Source organism: Lipophrys pholis (assembly GCF_963383615.2).
Source record: "Lipophrys pholis genome assembly, chromosome: 7".
In the NCBI taxonomy this organism is placed as follows: Eukaryota; Metazoa; Chordata; class Actinopteri; order Blenniiformes; family Blenniidae; genus Lipophrys; species Lipophrys pholis.
In genome coordinates, this window is record NC_137638.1 from 19,040,903 (window position 1) to 19,056,135 (window position 15,233).

General features: G+C 42.3%; 1 protein-coding gene and 1 long non-coding RNA gene across 2 annotated transcripts; one reads left to right on the forward strand and one right to left on the reverse strand.

Annotated features, from left to right (window-relative positions):
* Positions 1 to 250: 250 nt before the first annotated feature.
* Positions 251 to 10,809, forward strand: rgmb (repulsive guidance molecule BMP co-receptor b). Its single transcript, XM_080467182.1, has 3 exons — positions 251 to 808; positions 5,984 to 6,537; positions 8,501 to 10,809. The coding sequence occupies exons 1-3, from the start codon at positions 691 to 693 to the stop codon at positions 9,257 to 9,259; spliced, it is 1,431 nt and encodes a 476-aa protein (XP_080323308.1). The 5' UTR covers positions 251 to 690; the 3' UTR covers positions 9,260 to 10,809.
* Positions 10,743 to 12,967, reverse strand: LOC308112013. Its single transcript, XR_013935468.1, has 5 exons — positions 12,836 to 12,967; positions 11,702 to 12,013; positions 11,579 to 11,620; positions 11,399 to 11,504; positions 10,743 to 11,295 (listed from the first exon to the last, which is right to left on the reverse strand). It is a non-coding gene; the product is annotated as an uncharacterized lncRNA (long non-coding RNA).
* Between the last annotated feature and the right edge of the window lie 2,266 nt (positions 12,968 to 15,233).

A 15,233-nucleotide genomic window follows, 5' to 3' on the forward strand; every position in this document is an offset into this window, starting at 1 on the left:
TTTGTTTGTTGCAAATACAATTGCAACACGGTGTTATTCTATATAAACAGTGATTTTATGGCATCTCACCAACGTTTTACAACTTGTATCGCCCTCTCTCTCTCTCTCTCTCTCTCTCTCTCTCTCTCTCTCTCTCTCTCGGTAGGCGGGTTTTCCGCCAGCAGGGTTTGGTTGATTCTCTATTGATTTGTCGGAGTGGAGAGGAGGAGGTGGAGAAAGTGAAAGAGGGGGAGTGGTGGAGGAGAAGGGAGTGTGTGTGTGTGTGTGTGTGAGAGAGAGAGAGAGAGAGAGAGAGAGAGACGTGATTGAGCGAGGAACGAAAGAGAGGAGCGCGAGCACAATCAAGGCAAAAGTCCGACAGCTGAGCGAGCGCTCCTAAATCACGTGGAGCTGTGGATTTATCCAGAGAAAAAGTTAAAGTGTCGTCAAAGTGACTTTTTTTTGCTCTTAGTTTTTGTTTTTCCTCCTTTCTTTCTTTCTTACTTTCTTTCTTCCTTGCTTTCCAACCCCCTCCGCCCTGCATTCCGCGGAGCAGCTGTGTTTTAATGCCCCTGCGCACCCGAGAGCCAGAGGAAGGAGAGAAGAGTGAGGAAGAAGAAGGAGGAGGAGGAGTGAGGAGGCCTGGACACCACCCCTCCTCGCCCTCTGGAGGTCTGTCCACTCTCCCCTCCTGGCCCTGCATGGACGGGGATGGGGAGAGCTGGATGCTGTTGCCGCGGGGCTGAGCGCCTCGCCTCCGGGTCTTTAGTGCGCCGCTTCCGGCCACTGCTGCTGCTGATCATCGCTCTCTGCTGCGGTGCTCACAGAGGTAAACCCGCCGCACTCCAAACACCGCAACTACTCCCGACACTGACATGTCATCCTACACACTTTTGCAATCAATTTTTTCGCGCTCCATTCCACCAACTAACAACACTTTGCGTGTAGTCTCGTGCACTTGGTGATGATCTCGGGTACTTTAATGACTTTATTAGGCGCTTTGTAATCATTGCGTGGACGGATCCACTGTGCTGGGCCCTGTGCTGCCTGACAATGGCTCTCTCTAAAGCGGCAGTGCAGCAGTCTGAGCACGGATCGAGTTTCTCCTCCTCTCTCCTGGGCCGTCATTCTCCTGTCTGCCCCTTAATGGCTCATGGAGGAGGGGAAGAGGAGAGAGGAGAAGGCTACTACTTCTCCTCATGCGCATAAATGCTACATTTATTCTGTGCAATCTGTATGAAACTATAGACCGCTTCTGTTTTGTTTTTTCTCATCAAAAAGTTTAAATGTGTCCAAGCCTTCAGTGAAACGCAGTATGTGTTCATGCAGTGCAGGATAACAACATTGGGTTACATACCATCAGATGAAATTCTGATAAATAGACAACAGGGAACAAAAGTAAATAAATTCTTCCTTGTGGATGTTTATCATTTGGCATCCATCATCAAAAAGCCTCTAATATAAGACAATTGTTGTATTAAAAAGAGTAAAAGATAAACAAAAAGAGTCTGTTAACTGAGTAACAAATATCAGTATGCCTGCAAGGACTTTCTTTTCACAACAATATCAATGGTAACTGTTCTTCTTTTTAGACATGTTTTCCACATTGCAGGCTGCTGTTGCTTTTGGTGAAAGTAAAGCAATGGACTCTTTTTTTTTTTCTTTTTTTTTCTGTTGTCTGTGTGTGTTTCTGTGTGTGCAGGGGGTCAGCAGCTTTAACAGCGGCTGTCTGTAGAGCAGTCACACCTCCAGTAATTAGTTTAACACAGCTCAGGCAGCGGGACAAAACCGCCCCTGCATACAATTTGGTGGTAACAAGAGAGACCCGCTTCACATTAAAGACGCTCTTGGCACATACTGTGTGTGCGTCACCTGGAAAGAATGTGTATTATTTAGTCTGTCGTGCCAAAACACAATGTTTCATTTGTTAAAACTTGCGCATGTTTGAGGTGTTTCGGGTGTATTTGCTTGTGGCTGCAGCTGTCGGGCTTCCATGTGGCTGTTTTGGCAGGAAGGCAGGAGTGTCTGGATTGTTGAGTATTGTTCGCAGAGACGGAGAGTGAGTGGATGCTGTAGTGAGGTTCTGTAAAGCTTTGTATCTCTAAGCTTTGGGAGGCTTGTTTGTGTGATACGAGCTCTGCATGTGAGAGAGTGCACACAACAGTGTGATCAATAAGCACTTCACAAGCCATTCCCTAAGCGAGGAGATGATCCCAGTAGATCTGTTTTCTGATCTCCAGAGATCAAAGAAGTTGGGGGGCAGCAAGATTGGGAGACAAAGAATCGCTAAAGCGAGCCTTGCGAGATTGAGCTGGGGGGTCCTTTGACCTCTGTCTGATGGTAGAGACGCTGCCTCGGGACGGTGAGGACGGTTGGTCGGGGAAATCAGGCCGAGATGGCTGACGGCTGAGAACAGAAGCATGCTGATGGAGGCAAGTGGTTGGAGCTGTAAAGAAAATCTGACAACAGATGGGGGTTTAAGACAAAAGACTAGATCAAACTCAGGAGATGATGAAGTCGGTTGCGAGGAAAAACAAAAGCTTAATACAGGACTTGGAAGCCCTGTGACTGTTTTACCGTGTCGATCAGAGACTTTACCTCAGTAAATGATACAAGCCCGTCTCTGAATTTGTCAAACACAGTTGTTAGTTGCTCACATGGGGAGTTCTTTATTTTCTTTCTTAATACTGCCTTCAAGTCAATTCAGTATTCATCGCAGAGGCTCGACTTAGTGGAAATTGCTTATTTAAATGCATAGATTGGATTTTCTTTTTTAAGTACACCTATGAATACTTTAGAACGAGGTTTAAGAAGATGATTTCACAAAAGGGAGATCATGGGAAGCCTTGTAGAACAGAAATAAGGAACACAAGCTTTAATACTGAACATGATAATATCCAGAGCATCAATAATCATATGAAAATCCCCAATTTGCTTTATTTATTCATGCAGGGACTAGTGTGAAGTCAACTGAAGAAAAACACAAGGGGAGCTGGTGTAATCTTCAGCAGCCACTACGGTTTTAAGTTTTGTATAGGAGGTTTCAACTCGAGTCATTCTTTTTCAAGTTTAGTTTTCTTCATTTCACATCAACTTACTGATAAAATGTTAGTGAAAAAAGTACTTTTTTTCTGTGTTTTTTGAGGCAGCTCATGATCCTGATACCTTCTGAAAGAGAATAAAGTCACTCTGATTAGATTGGGAGCAGTGTTTAGGCAGTGCGGGCCAGATAGAAGGGAAGAAAGAGGTTGTTGGTGTGCGTATCAAAGACACAATGTGTCCTCAGTACTCAGTCTGTGCAGCGTTGGCGGGTATGGCAGGCAGCGCGTGTGTGTGTGTGTGTTACTGTGGACTGGTGTCAGTATTTAACAGACAGGAGAGAGATTCTGAATCGTGGTGTGAGTGGGGGTTTGTACTCTGCGCCCTGATTTTGAAAAAAAATAAAAATAAAAATCAGAGCAGCACTGCCCCCAAATGGTAGCAGCCAGCTCTGACCCCCCCCCCCCCCACCCCAAACATAAAAAAAAAAAGCAAATCAATCTACAAAGAAAAGCTGGAATGTGCTCTTATAGTTGTGTGTGTGTGTGTGTGTGTGTGGTAATTATTCAGTCGCAACTTACTTATGGTTGTTATGTGGCCGCTTCACATTGAGTGAATCTGTTTTCTGAAAAGAATCCATGCACTTTCTGCTTTTGCTTGGCCATTAGGAGATCGTGTGTGTGTGTGTGTGTGTGTGTGTGTGTGTGTGTGTGTGTGTGTGTGTGTGTGTGTGTGTGTGTGTGTGTGTGTGTGTGTGTGTGTGTGTGTGTGTGTGTGTGTGTGTGTGTGTGTGTGTGTGTGTGTGTGTGTGTGTGTGTGTGTGTGTGTGTGTGTGTGTGTGTGTGTGTGTGTGTGTGTGTGTTACACTGCAGAGCCTTTCTGTTTCTGGCCTAATCTAATAGGAGCACGCTGTGACTGATGCATTAGGTCTGGTCTCTAATCTCGCTCTGACTCTCCGTCCTTCTCTCTCGCTCTCTCGCTCTCGCTCTCTCTCTCTCTCTCTCTCTCTCTCTCTCTCTCTCTCGCTCTCTCTCTGGTGATGTACGGTTTGGGCTGGTTTGACCCCAGTTGTCTTCAGAAATGCCCAATGACATCAACCATAAGAGGCATTTTTAAATCAGAGAATCTATTCTTGATGAGCGTACAATGACAGAATAATCAGTCTGCTGATTAAAATTCCAAGTTAGTTACCTTGTTTAATCATGTGTGTCCTTTGCAAAAGCTGCACAAGTTCATATATTTAATCAGCACCCCTCTGACCTTTGTGTATCAGCAGGTTGCGCCATTTCAAGCTTCACATAGTCGGGGTGATACGATTTGATTTGAATGTATTATTGTGTCACGCACAAAGACTGTATCCAGCTCAAAAAGAAAAACAACACAAGCAGTGCAGCCGCAACAATTACATGTGATACTGAACTAACAGGCTGTCCTTGATACTTTCTCCAATACTTTAACCCTCTATGTTGACTTCAGGGCTGTAGACTGCAATAAGAAAATACTTTTTTATTCTTTTTGATCCATATACTGGGAACTTCAGAATCTTGCAGATCTTGAATATTTTGTTATTATTTGTGTGATTTTGACAGACCAGAATAGCTCATGTCATGAATGTCTGACACACTAGTGAATCCTGTCTGCGAGAGGTCCAGTGGGCTACCACAATAGGAGAGTTGTTGACCTATATGAGCACAAAGGTTTATGTCTTTGCTAATGGTTTTAATTTTGAGAGTAATAAACAGTCCAGGATATATTCCCATCCTTTGAATTGTTAAAGTGATAAGATTTTTACGCTGATATTACCAAGGCACCAAAGGTTTTATTCCTTATTGAGGAAGTAATCATATTTGATTACTTGCTTTTTGTTTTTTTGAAACCAACAAGTTTACACGATTGCATCTTTTCGATAGGAAAAATATGATAGAAAAAACAAATCTTGAAAAATAGTGGCACTGTATGTGTTCAGTCTTCTGAGCACATGAAACCGGTCCATTTTCAAAAGTATACTCAGTGTCCAGTACACTCGTTAATAGTCCTCTTTGGAAAAATAAGTACCCGTCATACTGTGACAGTGGCACCTCGTGGTGTGTAGACATTGACAACAGGACAGGAAAGCATTTACGGTAACTGAAATTGTTAGAAAAATACAGAATATTCCATTTGGAGAATGATCTCATCCATAAATTGAGTTGTATGTCTATGTTTGGTCTGTTTTAAACTTATATAGCATTCATCTGAAACGTATTCTTAAATATAACTTTTTTTGGACTGAATTGAATAAACACAAAAACAAAAAAATCCTTAAGTCTCGGTGAGGATGAAGGCTCAATATTTTTCATTGAAATAAAAAATTTAATGAAATTTCTAGAAATGTTCTTTGAGGGGCTAATATTGTTAAATATGAAGAAACGTCGCCTAACTCAAACAATTCAAAGAGCCAGTTTCCCTCTTGCATTGTTGCAGTAATCTGCCAAAAGTTACAAGCTACGGGCAGGATTACTGTTGTCAAATGGTGATCTAAAGGGGTTTGAGATGTTTGTATGCACAGCACACCTGCAGTGTCTCAATTCCCTTGTAAATAATCCAGTCCTGTTATGTGCTTCTTGGCTATACAGGCATTGTTATCTCACTTGAGGGAAAACGTGCTTCATGTTTTTTTTCTCTGGCTGCTCTTTGGTTTATTACACTTGAGTTTTATTACACTCGCACAGGAGCGGCGGTGATTGATCAAGAATTTCAATCAGCAGCTGATTCTCTTTCTAGTTTTATAAGGTCAGAGTGTAACAGGCTCCCTCTGTTATGCGTTTTAAGATCAAAGCCTTCAAAACACCGTAACTGATAAGATGGTTCATACTTTAAATAGCAGACGTGCGTGTTTCTTTGTAGCTGTTTTCACACACATTTTTTTGTTTTCGCAATTATGTTGCTCTCTGGCAGATTTCTGAGTCTCGTGTCTTCTCTCCAGGTCAGTGCCAAGTGGCCACCCCTCAGTGTCGTATCCAGAAGTGCACCACTGACTTCGTCTCCCTGACCTCCCACCTGACACCGGCCGTGGATGGCTTTCACATCGAGTTTTGCAAAGCGTTACGCGCGTACTCGGCCTGCACCCAGAGGACGGCCAAGTCCTGTCGGGGAAACCTGGTGTTCCACTCGGCCGTGCTGGGAATCTCAGACCTAATGAGCCAGAGGAACTGCTCCAGAGACGGGCCCACCTCCTCTACGCATCCGGAGATCCAAATCGAGCCTTGCAACTACCACAGCCGCACCCAGCACGCGCACGCTCACACGCACTCACACACGCACTCACACACGCACTCCCACAGCCACGGCCACGGCCACTCTCAGCCTGCGTACCTGTTCTGCGGGCTCTTTGGGGACCCGCACCTGAGGACGTTTAAGGACAGTTTCCAGACTTGTAAGGTGGAAGGGGCTTGGCCTCTTATTGATAATGACTATCTGTCAGTGCAGGTCACTAATGTTCCAGTGGTCCCTGGCTCCAGCGCTACAGCAACCAATAAGGTGAGAACTGTTGAAGGGGGAAACAAAGAAATGGGCTTTTGAGGTGTAATTTGCTGTTATTAAGGCTGTAAGAGCCGCCTAAGTGAGAGCAGCTGGCGTAATCTGGTTTGTTTCTGTGTGTGTTTCTATAAGGACCTCTAAGTTGCTCTTCTGTGTCTCAGAGTAGAAATCGTATCAATGCAAGACTGGAAAACACCCTTGTTCTTCCCGCTCTGCTTTATTCTCTCTCTCTCTCTTACTGTCTCTTTCTGTGAGTCTCTCTCACACACACACACACACACACACACACACACACACACACACACACACACACACACACACACACACACACACACAGACACTCACAGGTGTGAGGCAACCAGCCTCAATCTTGTGACTGTCTCTCGTGACTGTAGCAGTGTTGGAAGCCTAACTTGGTTAATGGCTGCATGGAGCCTGACCTCTAATAACATGGAATGAAATGTGTGAAAGGACCCACTGTTTACTTATGTGTATGTTTGCGCGCACATGTGTGGGTGTGCTTGTCGTAAGTTCACAAGTGGCACTCCTTGCAACCAGGTTCCAGCACGGTGTGTGTGTTAAAGGTCCCCGCACAACAGAAAAAAGACACACAAAGTCACACGTCTATACACGACACCAAATGGACAAGGAGCCACACAAGGTGATCTTTGTGGTGTTAAAGAAGCAATGTTGATGTTTCCCCCGATGATCTGCCCTCTCTAGCTTAGTCGATAGCTTTAATTATTAAAGCACGTACACACACCCATGCATACACTTAGTCATGCACATGCAGGCAGAAACACCCACACACATTAAGCAAATACTGGGGTTGCTACACGGTGGAGCATAAGGTTTGACCTTGTGTCAGAGGTGGGGCAAGTTATTAGTCACGATTATTAGGGACACACAGATTCTCTCACACGGACACAAACCGCGCACACACACACACACACACAAACACATGCATACACATTAACAGCCCTCCAGGCTTAATGGCCTGCCAGGCCTCATTCCTCACGGCTGTCATGTGAACAAAGCAGCCATTCACCGGAACTATGATGCTAGTGCTAACTGTAATGCTCACACCACACCCTGCATCCACCTCAGCTTCCAGTCACCACTGGAACCCTGTGCGTCTGTGTGTGTGTGTGTGTGTGTGCGCGCGCATGTGCGTGTCTGTGTCTGTGTGTGTTCATGTGTCAGCATGTTTGCATAGCTGTGTCAAATTACAACTTGTTAAAAAGTCATTAAGTCGTTTCTCAAATGTCATGCGATGAGTCAAAAACCTGTTTATCGGTTGAATGTTAATATTTGAGCGTAACCAAAGAAATAATTTTTTTGGTTGGAAACCTATTTGAATAAACAAACATCAACACTAAATTAAATCAGCAATTAAGTTCCGTGCATAAACTAAAGTCTGTTCAATTTTGATTCCTCTGCCAGTTGTGTTCACAATGAGCTGCTTACTATCCTTGCCTATACAATCTTAATGAAAGATCATTTCAATGTTTCTAGTATCTCACAGCTTGTGTTGATCAGCCAACTGACAAAGATACTTAATTGTATATCAGAAAAGCCACAAATGGGTGCACTAGAGGCTAAAACCCTCAAACATTTAGCAGTTTTGCTGAACCAGTGCAATTCATTATCAAATAATCTTCCCTCAGCAAACTCATCAGCTAATTGACTCCAGATCTGTCTAGTCGTATAGAGTTGTATTTGTAGCATAGCTAATGAACTTGAGAGTTTGCAGCTAGAAACTATTTAGTTCTTGTATTGTCGGTCTTGATCTGAGAAGCCACTGTAAACTGTCTTTACACCACTGATAAAAACTCTGTCAGTCATTAGCCGCTACAAAGGTAAAGCTGCATATCATAAATGCATAATGAGGCAGTTAAACTAAAGTGATAAGCCCCAGACAGACACCGAACCGTCTCTCTCTCTTTTTTTTTTTCCCTAATAGGTCACCGTCATCTTCAAGCCTTATGCTGGTTGTACAGACCAGAGGGTCTACCAGGCTGTTACAGACAACCTCCCTGCGGCCTTTGATGATGGAACCGTGAGCAGCGGAGACCCCATCCACACTTCTGCAGGTGCAGACGGCACAATGGGGAAGGTGCGGGCTCTGTGGATTTCTGAGCGTAGCCCGGGGCGCCATGTGGAGCTGCACGCAGGCTACATCGGCGTAACTGTAATCGTTCGCCAGCTGGGCCGCTACTTGACGCTGGCGGTGCGGATCCCGGAGGAGCTGGCTCAAGCCTACGATGCCACCCAGGACCTGCAGCTCTGTCTGAACGGGTGTCCCAGCGGAGAACGCATTGACCAGGCGGGGCACCTGCCCCTGCCCCTCTCCCCCCCTGCGCTCGGCCTGCAGCTGCAGCAGCTGCGTCGGCCCAGCTACTCCTCACAGACACAAACATCCCCCTACGGTGCCACGCAGGGTTTTGGTGTGGAGGGGGCGAAGGAGCGCTGCAGGGACCAGCTGGAGGTACAAGACATTTACTTCCACTCCTGCGTGTTTGATCTCCTGACCACCGGGGACGCTAACTTCACTGTGGCGGCGTACAGCGCACAGAAAGACATGGAGAGCCTTCATCCTCACCGAGACAGATGGAGGATCTACCCTCGTGGCTCCGCCACCTCCACCTTACACTCTGATATTCAACCCATCAAACGGCTTGCTCTGCTCCTCTTGTGTGCTTTGAGGGTTGCTTTTATGTAAGAGGCGGACTTTTTGTGAATGTGCACTAGAAAGACAGTTTTGGGAGCTGTTTTTTTTCCTCTTTTTTTTTTTCTTTGCTTAGCACTGACTTTTGAGGGGTGGTCCATGCAGAACACACCAGGCAGAACCAGACCCTCTGGAGCTGAGAAAACACAGCAAATGAGATGAGCTTCAGTTTGTCTTCATCTTTAGATCGAGCGCAACCGACAATGACACAAATGCTTTTGTGTGGGTGAATCAACTGTAAATAGTTCATTTTGTCTTCAGTGCACAGTGTAATTATGTAGACTTTGTTTTTGTGCCATTTGATGTGATTTTCTTTTCTAATACCTCAGACAGAGGATGTTTGTTTTTACAAAAAGCACTTTATTTTTTTTCTTCACAACTCCACATCAGTGTTTGTTTGTTTTTTTACTTTCACTTGCTGTCATCCACAGAAATCTGTAGTGGCTTAAGTTTTTGGGATCAATAATTTGGTTTTCTAATCTTTTACAGTGAATGAAATACCTGGAGCCTTCGTTTTTATCGAAATGCATCATTCTTCCAGCAGGCGATTTGAGTCGGCGACTCATTTTGAGTTAATGTGAGCAGTTCTGTTGAATGTATTGTGAATATTGTCACAGCAAATGCCATCAGTCTAGTTTTGTTACAATATGAATTTGTTGCTTTCTGTCAGTCCTGACTTCAACCGTGTGCGTGGGTTTGTGTGAGTGCTGCAGTGTTTTTATATTGACATGTTTGAATGTGTTTTTATTTCATCTGACTCCTATTAGAGGTATTCACACCTCTTTGCCAATTTGTCGCTGTGACTATACTGGCTCGTGTTTTCTACTCAATGTATTATTATTAGTATTTGGGTAGGTTTGGATGGTATCATTTGAGCCAAAGACTGTTTTTATGTACAAATGAAATGACAAGTTGACACCAAACCAGCACCATTTTCCTGCTCAGAGTTTCTGAAAAGGTTTAAAACTTGCTACTGTAAATTCTTCTTTTCTTTTTCTCCGCCAGAACTGACAAAGCTGCTCCTGTCACATGTAGGATACTGGAGACAAAACTCTGTGAATAACTAGAAATAATTTCACCACACTGTGTGCTGGGATTTGTGCTTCAGCATCATGTTGTGGGAATTTGATACCCACAGAAATTTCAACCCTGATGACTATGAACCTATTTTTGAAGCGTAACATTCTGTACGATTGTACTCAAATAGTTTTGATCAGTGATCTTAATCTCAGTTTCTGGCTTTATGATTCTTTGCATCATGTGTGAGTGTCAGTTTGGTGAAGAGTGACTGGTCGATGTTGAAATACTTAACTTATTTATGAACATAGTGTCCTGTAGAGGAAGTTAAGCTCCATATTCTTGCTGTTGGATGATAATTTAATAAAATGTCAGATGTGATTGTACTGCCACCTAGTGGTGCTATGTTGCTACGTCAGTGTGTTACTCGAGGCGTTCAAAAAAACCAAGAAAAAAAAATGAGGAAACAAACTTTGTGTCAGTGTTTTATTTAAAAAAAGCAATAAAGTTTAAACAGTTCAAGCTCACGTCATGTTCCTTTCATATTTTTCAGATTTACATTTGTAAAAAACAAACAGAACTGAAGACTTCCCACTTTAATTTTTGGGAAGTTCATTAACCCTGAATAGCACTGTACACATGCCTTCACACAAGAGCACACACTCCTATTTAGGAGCATTAAACCATCTGTCTGAGGTTAGGAGTTGATCAGATAGCAGGTTTGGCCTCACAAACACAAGCTCCTAACTGTCACAGTCAGCAGCACCTGTGTGATGTTGGGCTGAAAAAGGCGCCACTTTAGATCTACAGGATTACAGTGTACTGTTGTGTATCTGGACATTTTCACAATTATTTGACAGTCTTCCCATGAACCCATCTGTAAGATATTAAGGCGGGGAGACACTCAGCTCTGAGCAGAAATACTCTGGAGACTTTAGTCATAAAAAGATTCCTCCGGTCTGGATTTTCTTTTCAAGGTCACGTTGTGCTTCAAAATCAAGCTCCTCGTCAGTCTGAAAATTCAAATACATAAATGATATTCATCTTATTATTTTCTGCAATCATAAAAAAATAAATAGGATCCTCTGTGTTTAATACAGTCATACAATCTCTTACCATTTGATAACAATATAAATGGTCATCAAAGTGTTGAAGATGATCGTCTTTATGAGAAGCAGTCTCATAGACAGTATAATCACCGTGTTTGTCCACATAGTAACATCTGGAGATCAACATGAAGTAAATGTATTAATCTCAATATGTGAATTTAATTATGTTCAAACAACTGAATTTTACCTGCTACATCTTCATCTTCGTTGAAAATCTCTTCATAGTCATCTGTAAAGACAATAATTTAAGTTTACATTTACAGTAACTACTGATGACACTGAGTTTATGTTTGAAGGTGATCCGCTTTACCTAATGAGGCGATGTGCTGCCGCCTCTTTACTTTTGAGTGGTGTTTGTGGCTCACAGAGCAGCTGTACGACGGCCAGTCTCTGGTGGCCACTGTGATCGTTGCCACAGCATTGTGACCTCTGGGTCTCCTGGATGCAGCGATGCTGTACGGTGCAGTGGATATGTGGCCCTCGGATGCTGAGCTCCATCTGACCTCGAGACGTCCTCTCCTGAAGTCGCTCACCATGCAGACCAGCAGGGTCCAGCCAAATTTCTCTCCTGACAGGTGGACTGGACGGGCCAGGGATGCCAGCCCATCACCGTCTACCCCACCTGACCCACACAATCAAGATGAAATACCAAACAGGAGTAAGTCTTGGTCAGGGGTTTAGAATCTCTATGATCTGGTCCCCCTTCCGCCAACTATAAATAGTCTCTGGGCATACTATTTCTTCGATATCAAAATAATACACGAATCCTTCTGTTCTACCATATAAATCAATAAAAAAAATCAAATAACATGTATAGAAATACTTCAAAATGTCAGCATTACTGTGTAAAAGTTTGAAAAAAAACAAGGTTAAAAAAGTCTGAGTCTCTCCACATGGAATTAAAGTGTATCTTTAGCTGATCCCCAGATTGTCTGCTGTAAAATAGGAACAACAATAAACAACAAATTTGTTGTTCCCCCAATATTGTCTTACAGTCAGCTGTAGCACTGAAGCTGGACAAAAATAGCAATTGGAAATATGCTGCATGAGGATACTCACATGCTTTACGTGTTCAAAATTAAGTTAGTTATGCAATTAACGTCACTGCGAGATAGCATTCCAAATGGCTGCTCCCCTGTAAAAGACTGTCACAATACATAATCTGTACTCTTGAAGACAGAGGGCATGTTGCTTAGACCTCACAATTCTTTTGATTAGCGATTTTGCTGCAATAATACATTAATAATATCAGCTGAGTTCTGTATTCTAAGTCTTAGTAGTGTAGTACTTAGTATTCAGATGTCACTGCCAACTCAAATCTGACAGAAATGATTGAAAAAACTCCCCCTGAAAAGCTGGAATTAGGACCAACATTGGTTATTTAACCAACTGATGTAAAACAGGGTATACACTAAATCATGTACTACAAATTGAGATCATTTACCTGTCCACAAATAGATGATAGGAAGGTAAAAAAGGCTCCTTGGTGGCTCAGTCATGTCTGCTGTAGTGGGAGCGACTTGTGTTCACTGATTACTGCCTGCTCTGTGTGAGTGTGTGTTTATGTACCTCATGTAGAAGTGTGTTAAACTGGGGCATGCCATTTGGCTTTGCCAGGAGCAGTGCATTGTGGGGGACAGACATATCATATTGTTATGACCTTATACTAACAATGGAACCTCACCCAGGCACACACATGAATACACACAAACAAACAGAGGGGAAAGAAAGACACAGAAAGCCAGCGTGAACCCTCACATGTGAAGCTCTGCGGGATATTTACACGGAGAGAAGAAAACTGAGGACAGGACATAACTGTGGACCACAGTCGCAGAATAATAAGCGGAACTTCCACAGCTGCTGGCGGCTGCTCTGTTTGAGGTGAGAATCTAATCATATCAACACACCCAAACAATAGACAACAGTCATGTAGGTTACACCTGCACACACGTGTGGATTCATCTTACTTTCCGGACTGCAAGTAACTAAATCCAATTACTCACAGTACTTGTACTTGAGTATTTTGGGGAACTTGTACATTTCTGATCTTTTTTATTTATTTATTTATTTTTCAAATATGCAATTTTACTCATACACAATTACAATTCACACCATGTAATCTAATTGGGAGTTATACACTTTTCCAACCACAATTGCCAATATGTTTATTTTTCCAGCTTTATATTATGGATTTTTGTTTACTATAATGAAATCTATTTTATTGCTTGTCTCAGTAATATGCTTTAATTTTAGGTTTTTCACCCATGGGGGGAATGGACTCATGCTTGCTACTAAAAATACAAATACTGTAAATGTAGTTAGAATGTCACAAATCCTTTAAATAGTTTTTGAGAATAATATTTTACTTGTGATTGAGTGTATTTTAGGAGATATAACAGTAGTTGTACTTGATGACAGAGTTTTGGTATTCATTGCACCTCTAATTCAGCTGTAACTACAACCAAACCTCTAACCATAATCTATCTTATGGTAATCTTCTGTGGACATTACAATATCCTAAATTCATTTCGAGCATATCAACAAGCTATTCAAAACGTGAATAGCCCTAACCTTAACGTAACCCTTAAGTTAGTTTTAACTACTCATTAACTAAACAACCCCCCAATGTTTCTTTTCAGTTTGTTGATTTTTGTCTCCAAAAACATTTTTGACAATGTTTGTCTTTATCTCACTCCTCACTGTGCAATGTATAAAACACTAAAGTGTCCATCCTTACACACAACAAGACATCATTTAAATTACCTTCCTGTCTGATGGATCTTCATGTTTCCCTTCACCACCAACTTCCGAAGAAAACAAGAGAACAACAAGCCTTTAATAGCGATACCTGACTGGAACGATTCACCCATCTACCCTCTCTATGTTCTGTATTTACTTCTGGTTATAATGCCTCAATGTGGTTGTATGATGTTTTTGTTAAATATGTCTTTCTTCCAGCAGATCTGACAGTGTAACTGTTGTTGTCAAATGTATGATTGTATTATATTTGCATCCTGCTGGAAACAGGGTGATCCATCTCAAAAGGTTTGTCTGTGGAAATACACTCTGAAAACAAAGTTCTCCATAGTGTGAGGGTGTCAGCATATTTAGATTCCCATAATCTTGATCAATACACACCTTTTCATTTTTTATGTTGTGTTTTGGTTAAGTGAAATGCCAAGCGATTACCTCAGTCAATCATAAAGAGTATTCATCCTTATCTCTTCTTAACAAATAATGTATATCTTCTAACTTGGGAGTATCAAACTCATAAGTACAATTTCTACATATACAGTATCTGATTTCCAGCAGGCCAGACCAGTAAAAGGATAGCATATTAACCTATAGATGTGACATACAAATAATAATAATTTCTTGTTGTTTAAAGGTACAAGCAGGACATTATTGAAATGTTTTAACTGATGCAAAACCGGAAATATCTGACGTTTCAGACGCAAAATAATTTTATTTTACTTTTAAGGATACTTCCTGGTGCAAAGTACAGTGTGAAAAATATGTCCTCTATTGGTGGCGTATCACTTTTCATTACATTCAAAACTACAACAAATGACTTTTATTTGGCAACTGATTTCTGCAGCCTTGATCATTTTCTTACAAATTCCCAGCAGTTTGTCTTTGACTTCACAAACTATAGTAGCTGTTTTTCACTCCAGCATCACCGATCTCTCGACTCGGGTCACCTGTTGTGTTTATTAAAACAGTCCAATCTCCAGTCATTTACTTTACTTGAAAAAGTATTTTTGTAACGTCATTATGGGTCGGATTGGGTCCTTTGGTGGGTTTGGTTTTGGCCCGCGGGCCGCATGTTTGACAGCAACGTT